This window comes from Archocentrus centrarchus, chromosome 2 (assembly GCF_007364275.1).
Source record: "Archocentrus centrarchus isolate MPI-CPG fArcCen1 chromosome 2, fArcCen1, whole genome shotgun sequence".
In the NCBI taxonomy this organism is placed as follows: Eukaryota; Metazoa; Chordata; class Actinopteri; order Cichliformes; family Cichlidae; genus Archocentrus; species Archocentrus centrarchus.
Genome location: NC_044347.1, coordinates 336,622 through 355,811, shown reverse-complemented (window position 1 = coordinate 355,811; position 19,190 = coordinate 336,622). Strand labels below are relative to the sequence as shown.

Here is a 19,190-nt window from a genome sequence, read left to right as displayed (position 1 = left end):
ACTTTACTTAAGTATTTATTTTTCTGACTACTTTTTACTTTTACTCCCTACATTTTTACACAAGTATCTGTACTTTCTACTTCTTACATTTTCAAACAGACTCGTTACTTTTAACGTCAGAGAGAAGTTTGCATTTCCGGTCAGTGCGCCTTCAAACATCAAACGATCTGAGCCTAAACGGAGGAATAATAACACATAAGAGACAATCGTACTGGCGTATCCTTCATCATCGGGGCTTATCTCGTACAAAGGGATTAAATACGCAAACCCATATAATTAATGTATCATTTATAGCGCTATAATCGGGCCGGACCGAGTCCGTAAGTTGCGCTGCGGCACATAAACAGCTTAGCTAGCGCTACTGAAGAGGAGCGAGCATGAAGGGAGTAACGTGTGGCAGGTAAATGCAACGTTTCTAAATGCTCAACAAACATCAGCAAACACACAAAGTGTGTGCAGTTTGTCACACAGTGTGTCTGCTAGCTAAAAGAAGAGCTGCTGTATTTCAGGGAGAGCAAAGAGAGAGAAGTTCACTCAGAGATGGAGAAAGAGGACAGGAGAGGAAGAAGAGAGGCTAGATTTAAAGGTAAGGACTGGAAAATAAACTTAAGTATGCTGACTTTGTGTTATTCAAAGATTGTATGAAAATGCTGCAGTTTAGTGTTTAATAAATAGGTTAGTTTGTTGTACTGTATTTACAGTAAAGCTCTGTGTTGGACTGGAGCACAGTGTTTGTGTTCATGGTCAGAGTTACAGGTTACATCAGTGCAGCAGAGATGAGTTTGAATCAAAGCTGCTGATGCTGAGATTCATTCACTGAATCCAACATTTCTACAGCCTGTATGCTGTCAGTGTAGGGGATGGAGATCAGCTCAGAGAGCTGTGAAATACTGGGTTACATCTTTGTGAGTTCAGTTCATCCACACAGAGCAGTAAACCTCAGAGCAGCAGCAGGTCAGCTGATCACAGCCTGCACACCAACATCATTTACTGCAGCTACAATAGAAAGCTGTGATTCTTCTCTCCATGCAGAGCCACTACAGCTGATCTTAGGGTTCCTCCACCTTCTGAATCCCACTGTAACCCCTGAGTATCCTCATGTTGGTGTTTAGGTGGAGGCACAGTCACCCTCTACTATGGAGGACACAGAGAACAGAGCTGTGTTTAAATTCCCTTTCACAGTTTGTGTCCTACATAACAGATTCAAGCTGAATGCATTCATTAGGATTAAAATTTAGATTGGAATAACATTTGTATTCTCATGTACTATTTTATATTATTACAATAATATATAATGAGGTTCAGTTTGTTTTACACAAAAATAGCAGGTAGAAACATCCTCCAAAAAACTACTTTTACTTTCTTACTTTGAGTACATTTCAGAGCCTGTACTTTTTTACTTTTACTTAAGTAGAGAAGTTGAACCAGTACTTCAACTTTTACTAAAGTATTTTTTAACATAAGTACTTGTACTTCTACTTAAGTACAGAATGTCAGTACTTTTGCCACCTCTGCCCATCAGTGGTCATAATCTTATGATCTGATTTATGCCTGTTATGCCTGATTGATGTAATTATGTAGCTCTATCACCATCAGTTAATCAAATTTATTGAATGCGTTTGTTAGCATTCTGAGAGGCATAACAGCAGTCAGCAAGGACAAAGAGGAATAAATGTTGTAATTGTCCATTCACAACAACAAAAAAAACATCCAAAATAAACTAAATCCATCACATGAAACTGGTGGGAGTGAAACATAAATATTTGATTTAATGACATAATTTCTCATGTATTTGTTTTTTGTCTCATCCATTCAAGGAGTCTAACAGACCTGGGTTAGAAAGAAAAGGGGAAAAAAAGGTAGAACCTCAGGGATGACCGGGGTAAAGGTGACTCTGTTAGCTCAGCACTGCATTCTCCATAGATATGAATCTCTAACCCTTCATAATCATTTGCGTTACTTTCACCTTCATCTGGAAATGATGATGGGCTATGTAGCGATGCAGTTGTAACCTGTGTGCTCTAACCACTGTGAAAGATGAGGGAAAGCATCAGCTCCCAATGTGTCTTTGAGGCAGGAGTGAATGAAGTGACTTGTCTGAAAACTGTCAATCATTAGAACCACATGTTGAATATACACTCAGTTATTTCCTAGCCAATGAGAGAGCACGTGTGTCTGTGAAGACTGAAGTATCTGATCAAGGCTGAGGAAGTTTCTCTGACCAGAGGAGACCTCCTTCCTCCTACAGAGAACACAGAGACACTGAAGAACCAGGAGACCAGAGTCCAAATCCAGGATAAATAGGTTCAGTGAATGTGGTGTTGAAGGTGTGGAGGTGGATCAGAGTGTCAGAGGAGACTCTGTTGAAGGACAGAGTGCCAGCAGCACAGTCCACATACACTGCTACTCTGTTAGAGACAGTTGAAGAGGAGGAAGTGGTGGTGATGGCTGTTTCTCTGTTTCTGTGGCAAACAGAGTAACCACCATTGTAGTAGAAAAGACTCCAGGACTCTTCATTCCCCCCAAACACACAGTCAGCACAGAGGCCTTTCCTCCTGATTCCTCTGTAACTCAGTGATATATGAACTCTTCCTCTCCACTCAACCTCCCAGTAACAACGACCAGTCAGACCATTTCTACACAGCAGCTGAGGATATTGTTCAAATCTGTCTTGATGATCAGGATATGACTGATCCTGCCTCCCACACTCAGCCTCCCTGTTGTTGTCAGACAGATTGATCCTACTGTGTACCGTGTTTGTGTCAACTGTGAGTTCACAGGAATCTGATGGAGAGAACAAACACAAAATTAAAAGGTAAAAAGATGGGTTGTCTTGATGTTGAGTTATTGGTGGTTGGGGTGCGACTTATAGCATTGATTATGTACCAAGAGAATTCAGGCATGTAACAATACTTATGTACATTCCACTGAAGGCAACAGCCAAAGTTTAATGAGAAGTTTTCCATTAAACTGTTGCTAGGATACAGACTAAACATCCAGAGGTGCTCTTCATAATTTCAGGAGACTTTGATCATGTTTCCCTGACTAGACTCACAGTTTGTTGACTGTCCTAAAACCCTTGATCTGCTGTATGCCAGTGTTGAAGCTAACAGAGCTACCATTGTGCACCACTTGGCACGTAACCAGTTACAACCACAGAAACCATCCTGACAGCTCTGATCACCCATTTTATAACAAAACATCAGTACTGGAAGACTCATATCTACACCCATAGCCACAGCCATCAAACTTTTCAGTTCTCATCCAAAGAGCAGATAAGTTAGGTCACACATATGAATTTCCTTCTGGGATCAATAAAGTTATTCTTATTCTTAAAGAACTGTGTGACTCAGTAAACGTGGTTCTTACTGTTGAGTGCCATTGAGTGTACTATCAAGTTATAACATCAAATGAGCTCCGTGAATAAGAAATAAATAATTTGGTCCTTCAAAATTAGGTTTCATGAGTGGAGCTTCCATTTTTAGTAATTAAGCTTGCAGCTTTTTCATTCTGACTGTGCTCACCACAACATGATCAAGCATCATTTAACGCTATGGCACTGATAAAAGCTCCAGCCTGTGTTCAAGCCTTTGCATTTTATTAACAAAAGACATGAGATTACAGATGGTCAAATGGAGCTTTTGTTGAATCATGGCTGGACTCAGCCATAGAGCTATGCTGAGGAGGAACAGTTGAGAGGGTTTAGGTTTCCAGTCAGAACGCCTCCCGAGAGTTTTCCTTTGGAGGTTTTGCACTAGAAATAGACTAAGTAGACCTGCACTATTTCACAAAAATAAACTGTATAAAATATTTTGGATATTTAAACAGTTTCTGTTTTAATACTGTTTGAGTAGTTAGCTGAGGGTGACAGCTGAATGTGCTCTGCTTTATAGGGTTTTTCTGACCCTAACCCTTATTAAATAAGGCTATGTTCACACTGCACACTACGTTCACTACGTGCCCTAATACGACCTGTATCTGATCTTTTCATGACAATGTGTACAACACAGATCCAATTTTTACAAATGCGACCCAGACCACTTGGATATGTGGACCTAAATCCAATATGTATCTGATCTTTTCAAATGTGACCTGTGTCTGTACAGCCAGGTTGCATTGATCTGACCTGTACGTCATTGACACTCGACAAATGTCACTTTCCTGTGTCCCGATCGATGTTTACCTCAGCAAGCAGTGAGCACACTCGCTACGTGTGACGTTATTACGTCCTCTACTGCGCATGTGGGACACTTTTAGGTTGTTTGCAGTTTACACAGGAGATCACATTCAAGCCACAGATATTTGGAAATGTGAACGACCACACAAAAAAAAAATCGGATTTCACGAAAAAATGGAATTGGGTCACTTCAGGCTGCAGTGTGAACGTAGCCTAAGAGCTTCAAAAAGAAGCTCTTAAGACTGTGTTTACATTTCTGAAGATGTTCTACCACTGATCCAAGAGACTTTTCAGTTCTAATACCAAAAGAGTAATTAAACCCTGAGGGGGGCTGTCCTCTTTGGAGATGATCACTGACCCACTATTAATCATGTGTGTCATCATAGGAGCCAAGGTGTGAAAAAGGCATGTGTCATTACCACCAGGAATTTGGGGTAAAACTACTGAGAGACTTTGCCTCACTCTATCAAGTGACCTATTGAGGCCACCAGAGTAAGGTATGAGTGGTGTTTGCACCACTCATGACTGCACTGAGAGGCTGATAGCTGGTGTGGTAATCCACCTCCTCTGTTCAGTGATGGTTGTTCACAATGGACATAGATGGCTTCGCCTTGTGACAGATTATCTGAATAGTCTCTGGAGCTTGAAAAAAGGGCAACTGGACTTCTTTTTGTTTCTTGAAGACATTTTACCTCTCATCCATAAGGCTTCTTCAGTTCTCAGCCAAATGGTGGAGAGATCCAGGTATTTAAACCCCAGTGGGCACAGTCCCCTGGAGGTGGTTATGACCCTTTTTTGTTCATGTAAATAATCACATGCGCCATGATGTGAAAGGAGGCGTGGGTCATTACAATCAGTGGTTTAAGGTGAAACCAGATTGGTACTGCGCTCCATTGTATCAAGTGACCTATTTGTTCACCTGAACAAAGGTGTGAATGGGGGTTGAAGCACCTGGGGAGCGAGCTCAGGACAGCCCTGTAAGTGGGGGAAAGTTGGTGACGTAATCCACCTCCTCTGTTCAATGATGGTTGTTCACAGTGGACCTAGATGCCTCTTATACAGCTCTTTCAAACCATCTGTTTTCCTGGTCCAAAATGTGAATATTGGCATCCTCAAAGAGTGAACTTTGACCTTTAAATGCAGATGTACAACTGAGTCTTGTCCTGTTGAGGTGGCTCTTCTATGTTGTGCATTTGTGAAAAGGCTGTTTGGTTTCTCCAATGTAGAGGTCCGAGCACTATTCACTGCACTGGACAGCAGACACTTCATTGTTGATCTTGTGTTTGGGGTTTTGTACTTGTGATGGAGCAGTTTTTGCCTTAGAGTGTGACACTAGATTTGAAGTATACTGGGATGTCATGCTTGGAGTAAATTCAGTCAGTTTCTCTGACAAGCCTGCCACATAAGGGATGACAATGTTGTTCCGCTTGTCATTCTTATTCTCCCTAGTTTGTGTTTGACCTTCATTCCTGTGCATCTTGGCTAATTTAATGAAAGCCCAGTTGAGATAACCACATGTTCTAAGAACTTTGTTTACGTGTGTGTTCCTTATGTTCTCCTTCTGCCTTAAGAAGAGATGAGTTGAAGATCAGAGGTGAAACATGTACAGAGGTCCAGTTGCCTTTTTTTTAAGCTATTGAAACCACCCTGACTTGGATGACTGAGAACCTACAGAGACTTATTTAAACATACTTACACTTTTTCAGACCTTGTCTCAACCATCGAACTCCACAAGGATCAAATCTGAAAGGAATTAAAGGGGAGGATGTAAGCATAAAAATGAAAATGAACTGAAGGTCAGTCAGAATGGTGAGTTATTTTCCAAGTCTAATACTAAGCTTTCCATTCAGAACTGCTTGTTATTGGCAGTAACCTGTCTTTTCAGTGCTCAGTGTAGATTTCAGATCCCAAACTTGGCTAAAGTCCTTTTTCATTTATCATTGTAAAATAAGCTGTTAGCAGCAGACATTGCAAAATTTGGTTATTTAATTCAAAATCAATTGCGTTGATGTAAAGAGATAAAACAAAAAGAAATTGCATCAACAAATTGTGGTAGCAGCTGGAATATAAAGACACAGACACAGCTCTGCTTTGTCTCCCTGGTTAACATAAACAAATAAATTTTATATAGTCAGATGAATCTTAACCTAAGAGATTCCAGTTTACAGTGTGGACTCTCCAATCCAACCGACAGCAGTTTTTCTCCTGAATCCTGCAAGTTGTTGTTTTCCAGATCCAGCTCTCTGAGATTAGAGAACTGAATAACTCTGATCAAAGCGTCACAGCTTCTCTCTGAGATGTTACAGCCACTCAGCCTGAGAAGGAAAAATATTCAACAAGACAAATAAATTTGAAGCTTAAAACTAGACATGAAGATACATACAAGGAACAAAGATTTTAAATCTGCTGTAATACAAATAGTTTTATGAAAAGATACCCAATATAATATTTCAAAAAGGTGAAAGATTTGCTTAAATGCCATCATATTTCAATAAATCTGTAATACCTTAATACACCAAAAATATACTACAACACCAAACTATGTTTACTATTTTCTTACTTAGTGAGAAATATTATTCAGCTTCAGTGTGAAAAAAAAATGCAAATTTCTCTGACCTGAGAGTTTCCAGTTTCCAGTCTGGACTCAGCCCAACAAGCAGAAGCGTCACACCTGAATCCTGCAGATTGTTGCTACTCAGGTCCAGCTCTCTCAGATTGGAGCAGTGGGAGCTGAGAACTGAGGACAGAGCTTCACAGCTTCTCTGGGAGAGGTTACAGTGGCTCAGTCTGAAGAGGCAATAACACACTGATAAAATCTAGCAATAATTTGAACAATTTATAGGCCCATCTATTTCTGTACTTACTTAGCTTTGTTGGAGGCTTTGACCACTGGCAGAAGCCTCAGAAGAGCCTCCTCTGAAGCAGAGTATTTCTGCAGGTCAAACACATCCAGATCTTCTTCTGATGACAGTAAGATGAAGACCAGAGCTGACCACTGAGCAGGAGACAGTTTATCTGTGGAGAGACTTCCTGATCTGAGGGACTGTTGGATCTCCTCCACTAGAGAACCATCATTCAGTTCATTCAGACAGTGGAACAGATTGATGCTTTTCTCTGCAGACAGATTCTCATTGAGCTTCTCCATGACATACTGGACTGTTTCCTGATTGGTCTGTGAGCTACTTCCTGTCTGTGTCAGCATGCCTTTTAGAAGAATCTGATTGGTCTGCAGTGAAAGACCCAAGAGGAAGCAGAGGAACAAGTCCAGGTGTCCATTTGGGCTCTGTAAGGCCTTGTTCACAGCACTCTGGTAGAAGCGTGTTGCTACAGATTCGTTTTTGGTTTCAGGCATATCGAAGGTTGTTTTTTGTTGTTCTTCTTCCAGCATATTGACTCCACAGTTGATGAAGGTCAGATGGACATGAAGAGCAGCCAGAAACTCCTGAACACTCAGATGGATGAAGCAGAACACCTTGTCCTGGTACAGCCCTCTCTCCTCTTTAAAGATCTGCGTGAACACTCCTGAGTACACTGAGGCTGCTCTGATATCAATGCCACACTCTGTCAGGTCTGATTCATAGAAGATAAGGTTTCCTTTCTGCAGCTGATCAAAAGCCAGTTTTCCCAGAGACTCAATCATCTTCCTGCTCTCTGGACTCCAGTGTGGATCTGTCTCAGCTCCTCCATCATACTTGACCTTCTTCATTTGCATCTGAACCACCAGGAAGTGGATGTACATCTCAGTCAGGGTCTTGGGCAGCTCTCCTCCCTCTCTGGTCTTCAGCTCATCCTCCAGAACTGTAGCAGTGATCCAGCAGAAGACTGGGATGTGGCACATGATGTGGAGGTTTCGTGATGTCTTAATGTGGGAGATGATCCTGCTGGCCTGCTTCTTATCTCTGAAACTCTTCCTGAAGTACTCCTCCTTCTGTAGGTCAGTGAACCCTCTGACCTCTGTCACCGTGTCAACACACTGAGCAGGGATCTGATTGGCTGCTGCAGGTCGTGTGGTTATCCAAAGGCGAGCAGAGGGAAGCAGGTTCCCCCTGATGAGGTTTGTCAGCAGCACATCCACTGAGGTGGACTCTGTAACATCAGTCACATTCTCAGCTTTGTCAAAGTCCAGAGGAAGTCGACACTCATCCAAACCATCAAAGATGAACACAACCTGGAACTCATCAAATCTATATATTTCTTCTTCTTTGGTTTCAGTAAAGAAGTGATGAACAAGTTCCACCAAGCTAAACTTTTCCTCTTTCAGCACATTCAGCTCTCTGAAAGTCAATGGAAATATAAACTTAATGTCCTGGTTGGCTTTGTCTTCAGCCCAGTCGAGGGTGAACTTCTGTGTTAGGACCGTTTTCCCAATGCCAGCCACTCCCTTTGTCAGGACTGTTCTGATTTGTTTAATTCTTCTAGGTGAGGTTTTTAAGATGTTTTCTTGTCTGATTGTTGTTTCTGGTTTGTCTGGTTTCCTGGATGATGTTTCAATCTGTCTGACCTCATGTTCCTCATTGACATCTGCAGACCCTCCCTCTGTGATGTAGAGCTCTGTGTAGATCTGATTCAGTAGGGCTGGGATTGGGTTTTCAGCTTTGGTAGTTCCCTCAAACACACTTTGGAACTTCTCTTTCAGGTTAGACTTGAGATGATCCTGACACCTTTGAAGAGACTCTTAAAAGAACAAACAAACTTAATGTCAGTAAGACAGAGTCAGGTCAGCTGCACTAATGACCATGCTGTTGCTCACTTGACACAATTATTAGAATGACCCAGGCATGGTATGTCTCTACAGTTTAGTGGGTTTAAACACTGAACATTTTGTTCCAGAAACCTAAATATTCTTACCTGAATTTTTGGTCAGTCCTCCTTTCCCAGTCATTTTCTGGGTATTTAAAACCGCTTCAAGCACAGTTGTTTCTTAGACCCCTATCTTAACATTCAGGAAAATGGACTAGATGAGCACTCAGAGTGCTTTATACAACACATTTGCATTCACACAAGCCCTGTCTTTTCCTACATCTAATAGTCACACTCCAGTGGATACATCATGAACAATTTGGGGTTCAATATCGTGCCCAAGGACACTTTGGCATGCATACTTGAGGAGCCAGGAATTGGTCATGTGCGCCCCACCTGTCATGACCCTGCCCCCCACACTTTGGCAAACACTGCCTTAGTGACATCTCCTCCAGCTGTAGAACTCTCACCTTCTGATGAAACTGCCTGGGCTGGTTGTTTTTGTTTCACAACAGGTTTATCTGTTGGGGGAAATCTGAAATGATGAACAGGCCTTTAAATGTTTCCATTTTTATATTGTTCATGATTTCTGCCTGATTTAACTACATCAGGTGTGTAGAGACAGTAAAAAAGGTTACTAATACAGCTTGACTCTATTGGAAATTATTTCACATATTATCTGCAGACTGCACCAAATGATTCCTGTAATTACTTCCTCTCACTGACTTGTATGAGCCTTCACTTTTTCCAGAAGCTTCCTGGTGACTTTCACAGCATCTTCTGGTTTGTAGGTCTTGATAATCAAATTCACTGTTTTCTGTTTGTCAGCTCTCTGAAGATCATTCTTTGGGATGGCTGGTAAACCATCTAGTAACTCCGGTTTCTGTAGATACCACTTAAAATATTTCAGTTCCTTCTCTCCCAAATCTCCCAGGGTCTCCAGAAGCTGTGTGTGAACAGCTGCCTCCATCTTTGCTCTGAAAAAACACAAGAGAACAGCTCAGAACAGATCAGGGTCAGATTAAATGAGTGTGTCTTTGGATCCCCATCAGCCTTAGCTGTTCCTCCTGCAGTCCTCACACACTCAACCCAACATCCACAACACATGAATGGCAAAATTCAGACTGTGTGCACACCGACTGTGCAAACTTATGCTAACTGTGCCCATTATAAAACGCATCATGATGCAATATATAATAACTGTTTTAGGATTCAAGAGTATCATGAACCTTTGGATCACCATAGGATGCATACCCGAATGTATTACAACAAATGATATCAGGCTGCACTATGAAGCAGGGTTTGGTCTTATCCAGGTAACTTCAGGGTTAACCCTGGGCTTTATGTACTAGGAAGATGGCTCACTTCTTACTGGGGTACATTCCTAACCTGCATGGAACATTTTTTCTCTAATGTCTAAAATTTTATTTGTAAAGAAATCCATGAAGTCACTACTAGTTAATAGATCCCATTCCTACTAGACTGTTCAAAGAAGTCTTTCCAATTATTGATGCTTCAAACTTAAAAATGATCAATCAGTCTTTATTAGTTGGCTATGTACCACAGACCTTCAAGGTGGCTGTAATTAAACCTCTACTTAAAAAGCCATCACTGACCCAGCTGTCTTAGCTAATTATAGGCCAATCTCCAACCTTCCTTTTCTCTCAAAGATTCTTGAAAGAGTAGTTGTAAAACAGCTAACTGATCATCTGCAGAGGAACGGTTTATTTGAAGAGTTTCAGTCAGGTTTCAGAATTCATCACAGTACAGAAACAGCATTAGTGAAGGTTACAAATGATCTTCTTAGAGCCTCTGACAGTGGACTCATCTCTGTTCTTGTCCTGTTGGACCTCAGTGCAGCTTTTGATACTGTTGACCATAACATTTTATTACAGAGATTAGAGCTTGCTATAGGTATTAAAGGTACTGCACTGCAGTGGTTTGAATCATATTTATCTCATAGACTCCAATTTGTTCATGTAAATGGGGAGTCTTCTTCACACACTAAGGTTAATTATGGAGTTCCACAGGGTTCTGTGCTAGGACCAATTTTATTTACATTATACATGCTTCCCTTAGGCAGTATTATTAGAAAGCACTGCATCAATTTTCATTGTTATGCAGATGATACTCAGCTTTGCCTATCAATGAAGCCAGATGACACACATCAATTAGTTAAACTGCAGGAATGTCTTAAAGATATTAAGGCCTGGATGACCTCTAATTTCCTGCTTCTAAATTCAGATAAAACTGAAATTCTTGTTCTCGGCCCCACAAATCTTAGAAACATGGTGTCTAACCAGATACTTACTCTGGATGGCATTACTTTGGCCTCCAGTAACACTGTGAGAAATCTTGGAGTCATTTTTGACTAGGATATGTCCTTCAATGCACATATTAAACAAATATGTAGGACCGCTTTTTTGCATTTGCACAATATTTCTAAAATTAGAAACATCCCTTCTCAGAGTGATGCTGAAAAGCTAATTCATGCATTTATTACTTCTAGGGTGGACTATTTGTAATTCATTATTATCAGGCTGTCCTAAAAGCTCCCTGAAAAGCCTTCAGCTGATCCAAAATGCTGCAGCTAGAGTACTGACAGGGACTAGAAAGAGAGAGCAGATTTCTCCCATACTGGCTTCTCTTCATTGGCTCCCTGTTAAATCTAGAATAGAATTTAAAATCCTTCTCCTCACATACAAGGTCTTGAATAATCAGGCACCATCTTATCTCAAAGACCTCATAGTCCCATATCACCCCAATAGAGCACTTCGCTCTCAGACTGCTGGCTTACTTGTGGTTCCTAGGATACTTAAGAGTAGAATGGGAGGCAGAGCCTTCAGCTTTCAGGCGCCTCTTCTGTCGAACCAGCTTCCAGCTTGGATTCGGGAGACAGACACCCTCTCTATTTTTAAGATTAGGCTTAAAACTTTCCTTTATGATAAAGCTTATAGTTAGGGCTGGATCAGGTGACCCTGAACCATCCCTTAGTTATGCTGCTATAGGCCTAGTCTGCTGGGGGGTTCACATAATGCACTGTTTCTCATTCACCTTATTTACTTTGTTTATACTCCACTCTGCATTTAATCATTAATTGATATTAATCTCTGTCTCTCTTCCACAGCATGTCTTTCCCTCCCCTCAGCCCAACCGGTCGCGGCAGATGACTGCCCCTCCCTGAGCCTGGTTCTGCTGGAGGTTTCTTCCTGTTAAAAGGGAGTTTTTCCTTTCCACTGTCGCCAAGTGCTTGCTCATAGGGGGTCGTTTTGACTGTTGGGTTTTCTCTGTATTATTGTAGGGTCTTTACCCACAATACAAAGCACCTTGAGGCGACAGTTTGTTGTGATTTGGCGCTATATAAATAAAATTGAATTGAATTGAATTGAATTAAGCACATTGATGGTTTGGAGGAAGTAACTATTGAAGTTAACTGAGAAAGAGCAATCAGAGAGAGTCTAAATGAATACCAACAGTGAACCAACACTTTGCCAGACAAATGAAAGCTGAATGATCAGAAAGACTTACAGCAGTGCCACTGAGTCCTGGTTTCCTCACAGATTTAGGAGTGCAGCTGAAGACTTCACTTGAGCTGGATCACTTCACCTGGAGACACTGACGCAGTGCAAGTGTCTCCAGGTGAGCGACGGAGGCTCCGCCTCAGCTTCTAAAACCTGAATGTCAACTTCTTAGAACAAACTGGTTTGATCTGCTTTTTGTGGCTGTTTCCGCTTAAAGGGGAGAAAAAGAGATCAACTGTAGTGTGGAACTGAGACAGTCAACTGATTTTAAAAACACTGATAGGTGGAGGGACAAAAGCCTGGAGGGTCATGTGTGTGTGTGTGTGTGGGGGGGGGGGGGGTCCTAACAGTAAGTTTAATCAGTACTGCAGCAAGCCTGAACGTTTACAATCATACAGGTGGATCTCTGTGCTCTCAGGCTTGTAGCATGAACCTTTGAGCTCTTTGAAACCACACAGGTATATCTGCAGATGTGCAGAAAGATCTGTGTTGTTATACGTCCAGGGTTTATAAAGCAGGGTTACAAAATATGACACCTGAAACCGCACAGCCTATGGGCTCGACACACGGGGAGCGACAAACGACAGCGACAAATGGGCCGCATTGCCACTGGGGTGAAACCGAACACACGGGACGCGATAGCGACGGTACCATTGCGAATCGCCCTCTTACGTCACTCATCTCCAAGAAATGTGATTGGTTATGAAACTGGAGGGATTTAGATATTTTCAAAGCAGTCCATGTCAGACATGGCAATAAAGATGAGGAGTCAGAAGATTTTACTGGAACTGACAGAAATCTTGCTGTTAAGTCTCCTCTACAAAAGAAAAAGACAACCTTGGGTTCATCCTATATTAGCACAAAAGTCCTCTCTATCCGTCTGTTTAACGTTAGTCTTGTGCCAACATGTTCTCATACGGCTGCCTTTTATATGTAAATCGATAATCACTGCGTGAAGTGTCAAATAATATAGGAAAGTCAAACACAGCTAAAACAAGTCTCTGGAGCTTGAAAAAGGCGACTGGACTTCTTTTTGTTTCTTGAAGACGTTTCACCTCTCATCCGAAAGGCTTCTTCAGTTCTCAACCAAATGGTGGAGAGACCCAGGTATTTAAACCCCTGTGGGCGTAGTCCCCTGGAGGTGGTTATGACTCTCTGTTGATCATGTGCGTGAACACATGTGCCCAGGTGTGAAGGGGGCGTGGGTCATATTTAATCAGTGGTTTCAGTTGAAACCAATTTAGGACTCCGCTCCATTGTTTCCTGTGGCCTATTGAGGTCACTGGAACAAAGGTGTGAATGGGGGTTGAGACGTCTGGGAAGGGAGCTCAGGACAGCACTGTAAGTGGGGGAAAGTTGGTGACGTAATCCACCTCCTCTGTTCAATGATGGTTGTTCACAGTGGACATAGATGGCTTCTTTCACTCCTCTTTCAAACCATCTGTTTTCCCTGTCCAAAATGTGAACATTGGCATCCTCAAAAGAGTGCCCTTTTTCCTTCAGATGCAGATGTACTGCTGAATCTTGTCCTGACGAGGTGGCTCTTCTATGTTGTGCCATTCGTTTGTGAAGAGGCTGTTTGGTTTCACCAATGTAGAGGTCCGAGCACTCTTCGCTGCACTGAACAGCATACACTACATCGCTGATCTTGTGTTTGGCGGGTTTGTCCTTGGGATGAACCAGTTTTTGTCTTAGGGTGTGACTTGGTTTGAAGTATACTGAGATGTCATGCTTGGAGAAAATTCTTCTGAGTTTCTCTGACAAGCCTGACACATATGGGATGACAATGTTGTTCCTCTTGTCCTTCCTATTCTCTGTAGTTTGTGTTTGGCCTTCATTCCTGTGCATCTTAGCTGATTTGATGAAGGCCCAGTTGGGGTAACCGCATGTTTTGAGGGCTTTCTCAATGTGTGTGTGTTCCTTATGCTTCCCTTCTGCCTTAGAGGGAACACTTTCCGCACGGTGTTGTAGGGTCCTGATCACCCCAAGTTTGTGTTCCAGAGGGTGGTGGGAGTCAAAGAGGAGATACCGGTCTGTGTGTGTGGGCTTCCGGTAAACTTCAATGTTGAGCCTCAACATTGAAGGACAAACCCGCCAAACACAAGATCAGCGATGACCTCAGGTGACCTCAATAGGCCACAGGAAACAATGGAGCGGAGTCCTAAATTGGTTTCAACTGAAACCACTGATTAAATATGACCCACGCCCCCTTCACACCTGGGCACATGTGTTCACGCACATGATCAATAGAGGGTCATAACCACCTCCAGGGGACTACGCCCACAGGGGTTTAAATACCTGGGTCTCTCCACCATTTGGTTGAGAACTGAAGAAGCCTTTCGGATGAGAGGTGAAACGTCTTCAAGAAACAAAAAGAAGTCCAGTCGCCTTTTTCAAGCTCCAGAGACTACTATGACCTGGATGACTGAGAATCTACACAGACATACAGCTAAAACAATGCTTTCCTTCGTGCTGAAAGTGGTTGCAGACTGCGGAGTGTAGCATACTCTCCGCTCATTGGTCAGTCAATGAAACCCTCGCTGATTGGTTTAGTGCCACTCGACAGCGACAAAAGTAGAACATTTTTCAATTTTGTTGTGTCGCGTCGCCTGGTGGCGTGTGCACGTGTACGAGCTCGAAATTTCACACGCACGAATGTCGCCGGTCGCTTAGCTGGAGGAGGGCAAGCGATTGTTGCCTCATCGCACAAGCTCCATAGGAAATGAATGGAGAGCGAGCGACGTTGCTCACCGTGTGTCAAGCCCCTGAGGCTGAAAGACGAGGACCCTGCTGAGATGAAGGTCTGAGGAATTCAGGAGTCCAACTAAGAAGCGGAGCAGCATGCTTCCACAAAGGCAGCTAACACCATGAATCTAATAATCTGAAGCATCCTTTGGAGCACGGCAGACTTTATATTCACAAACACTTTCTCCCATAACATGGAAAAAAACAAAGAGATGCAGTGACATCATGACTGCATCAGCCTGCTTTAAAGACTTGATGCAGAGAAGCTGAGTGGAAAGTACTGGATTTAAGCAGCCTGTTGAGGGTGCTGAGGTGGCTCAGTGGGTGAGCAGGTATGGGGCTATTATTGTAGCAAAAGTTCTGTGTCCGTAAATGAATCCACGAGTGTGTGTATCGCGATCTGTACAATTTAGGCCTCACATGACAGAGACTTTGGGATTTTTAGGTGATTATTAGGACACGTACAACTAGTTGGTATTCTAAACCTGTGATGTTTTACTTTATGTTCTGACTTTAACGAGTCAAACTTATGTTGTTGGATGATGAGAACCTAATGCTTTTCACAGTGGTGATGGGTTTATTGTGGTTGAATTAAAAAAAAAAAAAGAGTATTCAGAAGTTTTAACTATGGATTTTAAAAACAGAAACTAAAGTAACACACACACCCTGGTAGTTGAGGATGAATGGATAAAAAAGTATACATGGATGCGAGGTCACCTAATGGGGCCTCGTGTGAGTGCAGTCCTCTTTGTGACTGAAAATTAGAGTCATCTACTGTTTTAAGAAAATGCAGATGTGATAACAAAAAGAATACAAGAATGCTGTAAGATCTCTTTTTTCCCCTTAGATAGGAAAATACACACCTATTGCTTTAAACATAGTTTTTGTTTGGCTATAGTATGTGATGTTTTATGAATGAAAAGATGTTTAAACATATATTGCACTGTGTTTTCCATGTGGAGTGCAAAGTAAAAAATGAGCAGACTGTACGTGTTAACATTGATTTTTATTTAAACACCATAAAAAATAAAATACATAGAATGCATTACACACACAGTCTGTGTTTACCTATCCAGTAGTTTTGCATCATGACAAGCTCTGCAGGTGTGTTGTCATAGCTAAACTCTCCTATCAAAGAGCAGTACAGTTCGTGTATTGTTGCGCTAATGTTTGATGATGGCATCAATTCGGTCAGAACTCCTTCCACAATCCCTGTGAAATCCTTGCGTGCGTCACCCAGACTGTTGGACCACAAGAAGAGTCGTATGGCTGGTATGAAGCGATCCGTCCTCAATCTTTTCATCACCATGTTGTAGTGATCACAGTAGAAGAAATCAGGCAACCCATACACACAACTGTGTTGCCCATCGATAGGGCGGTTGACTCGACATCCGTGACATCTTTCTTCAAGGTATGTATCCAGGGTCATAGACAATAGGCTTAGTGTGGCGAGCTTAATGACCTTCACAGCGCGCTCCGACAGTTGCTCAGGAGGTGAAGAAGATGGGGAATTAGGAGGAGGAGGAACAGTCAACATCTGTGATGGTTGTGGAGATGTAACAGGTGGTGAAGTTTTAACATCTGGAAAACAAAACAAACAAAAAAAACCATCGCTAGTTATGTACGCATCATTAATGTAATACATACACAAACGTACCATTATTTTTTTATTTTTAAAAAAAAAAAGAATGAGATACCATACAGAATACAGTTTGAACATGCTTACCTAATTCCATTTAAGAGAGAGAGAGAGTCGCAATGAGCCGGAGTCAGTGAAAACAACGCGAGCCTCTTCACAACGAGCATTTGTGTTTGAGATGGTCTTCCTCATACCTGTTTTATAAAAGCACAGCCTTTTTACGAGTAGATAACCCATTATTTGAAATCCTCTGTCCCGTGGATCTTTTTTACAACCCACTGTTTGTTGATGTGGGTTTGTTGTGTGCCCTGGAAAAAGTGCACCGTCCGGCCGTATGTTATCATTATTTCCTGATAAGACGCCGATGGGAAAATAAAATAAAAAAATAACCACAAAGCGTTTTAAGAAACTGACGATCGTGGTAATGTGAAAGCACAAACACCGCAGCCAGCTGTATCCGTAAACGAAAGACGGGTCGCTGTCGCATGGTGACTTTGTAAAACTGCGCATTGCACTATGGCTGATGGGAATTGTAGTGGAAATCAGCACATTTTTTTTTTTTTTTTTTTTTGCGCTGCACTGGCTTTTAGTAAAACCACTGTTGTAATTATTTGCATGTGTGGAAATAAATCTTGGGTCTGACTGAATCTGCTAACAGATATTGTTAAGCATTTGATGTGAACCCCGGGTCAACAACTTTTCCGTATGTAAATGAGGGAACTTGCTTGTAACAGTGCTCTGCTGATATGGTCTGCTTAGGAAAGACGATTTTAACAGATAGTGTCTGTTTTATGGCAGATAGGTATTGCCTTATTTAACATTGTGTTTTTTAATTCAAGCATTGTGTTGGGAGGTTGGTCACCTTTGATGAAAGTCTGGGAGGATCCCTTGTAAGGAGAGGAAGGGGGGAGGGACAGTGGGTCGATTGTTAGATCAAACACGCCTGCACGCCATGATCATAAATCATTTGATCACACACGGACACACACGCATGCACACGAGGACACACATGCACACGCGTTGCTTTCTGCATACCAACATGTCAGTAACAAATCTTATGGTTTTATTGTTTTATTGTGCCACATTGGTATTACTACTGGCGTTTTCCGGAGAGTTTGTTAAGGAGTGCTTACTGGACTCTGTTTCACTGATATGCCCGGAGAAAAAGGGCATGTTTGAAAACGAGTCACTCTCCCGACGCACTGTATCGAGGCGGGTTGAGGACATCGCTGTAAACTTGGAGCTTCAGCTGAAGAACAGAGCGGCCGCCTTCGACTGTTTTTCTCTGGCTTTGGATGAGAGCTGCGCAGAAATTGATATTTTTTCATTGTATTATACATCAGGAAGTTTTGTGTAGGACAGTGTTAAAAATGAACCATGTTGTTGATGCTGTAACTAAAATAGTTAACTTCATCAGAGTGAGAGCATTAAATCACAGACAATTTGTTGTCTGGAGGAAAATGAGATTGAACATGGTGTCATAGGCTATCACTGCGCCATCAGGTGGCTCAGCTTGGGCAAAGTACTGAAAAGTGTCTGGGACCTGAGAGACCAGATTCAGGATTTCTGTGTGAAGAAAGGACATGACATCCCAGAGCTTCCAGATGAAGACTGGGTGGCAGACCTCGGATTCGCCGTGGATGTGACTGCACTAATGAATGAACTAAATGTCAAACTGCAGTGCAAGGGTGCTTTTGTGCATGAGATGTACAGTGCAGTGAAGGCTTACATGAGAAAGTTGCAGCTTCTCTTAAGCCAAGTGAAGGACAACATTCTGACCCACTTGCCAACACTAAAGGAAGCCACAAGATCAGCCGATCACCTCCACAAGTACTCAACCATGTTAGAAGCTCTGCATGGAGAGTTTTCAAGGCGATTTCAAGATTTCAAAACTCTCGAGTGTGAAATGCACATGGTTTCTTCTCCCTTCAGCTGCAGTGTGGATAATGCACCAAGTGATGTTCAGATGGAACTCATTGTCTGACACACTTCTGGCAGAGCACTTCAAGTCAGTCATACTGCTGGACTTTTACTCCTCCCTCAAAAGGGAGAGCTTTCCACACCTGAGGAGGCATGCTCAGAGGATTCTAGTCCTCTTTGGATCTATAATCATATGTGAACAGACATTCTCAGTGATGAAATTCAACAAATCCAAACACAGATCCTCTATCACTCTATGACCACCTCTCAGCTGTTCTTCGCATAGCCACCTCAGGCACTCAGCCAGATTTCAATGCCCTTGTTCAAGCCCAGAACCGACTGGATTATTCTCACTGAAGAGGTGAAATGAGGTCAAAAACATTGCAAGTTATTGTTTGTTGTATTGTTGTATTTCTGTATTTGTATTTTGTAACATGAATGCCAAACT

At 42.1% G+C, this 19,190-nt stretch overlaps 1 protein-coding gene across 1 annotated transcript; it reads right to left on the bottom strand.

Annotated features, from left to right (window-relative positions):
- Nucleotides 1-1,789: 1,789 nt before the first annotated feature.
- Nucleotides 1,790-12,520, bottom strand: LOC115791200 (NLR family CARD domain-containing protein 3-like). The gene is made up of 8 exons (XM_030745345.1): nucleotides 12,446-12,520; nucleotides 9,644-9,894; nucleotides 9,388-9,438; nucleotides 7,042-8,851; nucleotides 6,794-6,964; nucleotides 6,325-6,492; nucleotides 5,874-5,920; nucleotides 1,790-2,784 (listed from the first exon to the last, which is right to left on the bottom strand). The coding sequence occupies exons 2-8, from the start codon at nucleotides 9,885-9,887 to the stop codon at nucleotides 2,243-2,245; spliced, it is 3,033 nt and encodes a 1,010-aa protein (XP_030601205.1). The 5' UTR covers nucleotides 9,888-9,894; nucleotides 12,446-12,520; the 3' UTR covers nucleotides 1,790-2,242.
- Nucleotides 12,521-19,190: the final 6,670 nt, after the last annotated feature.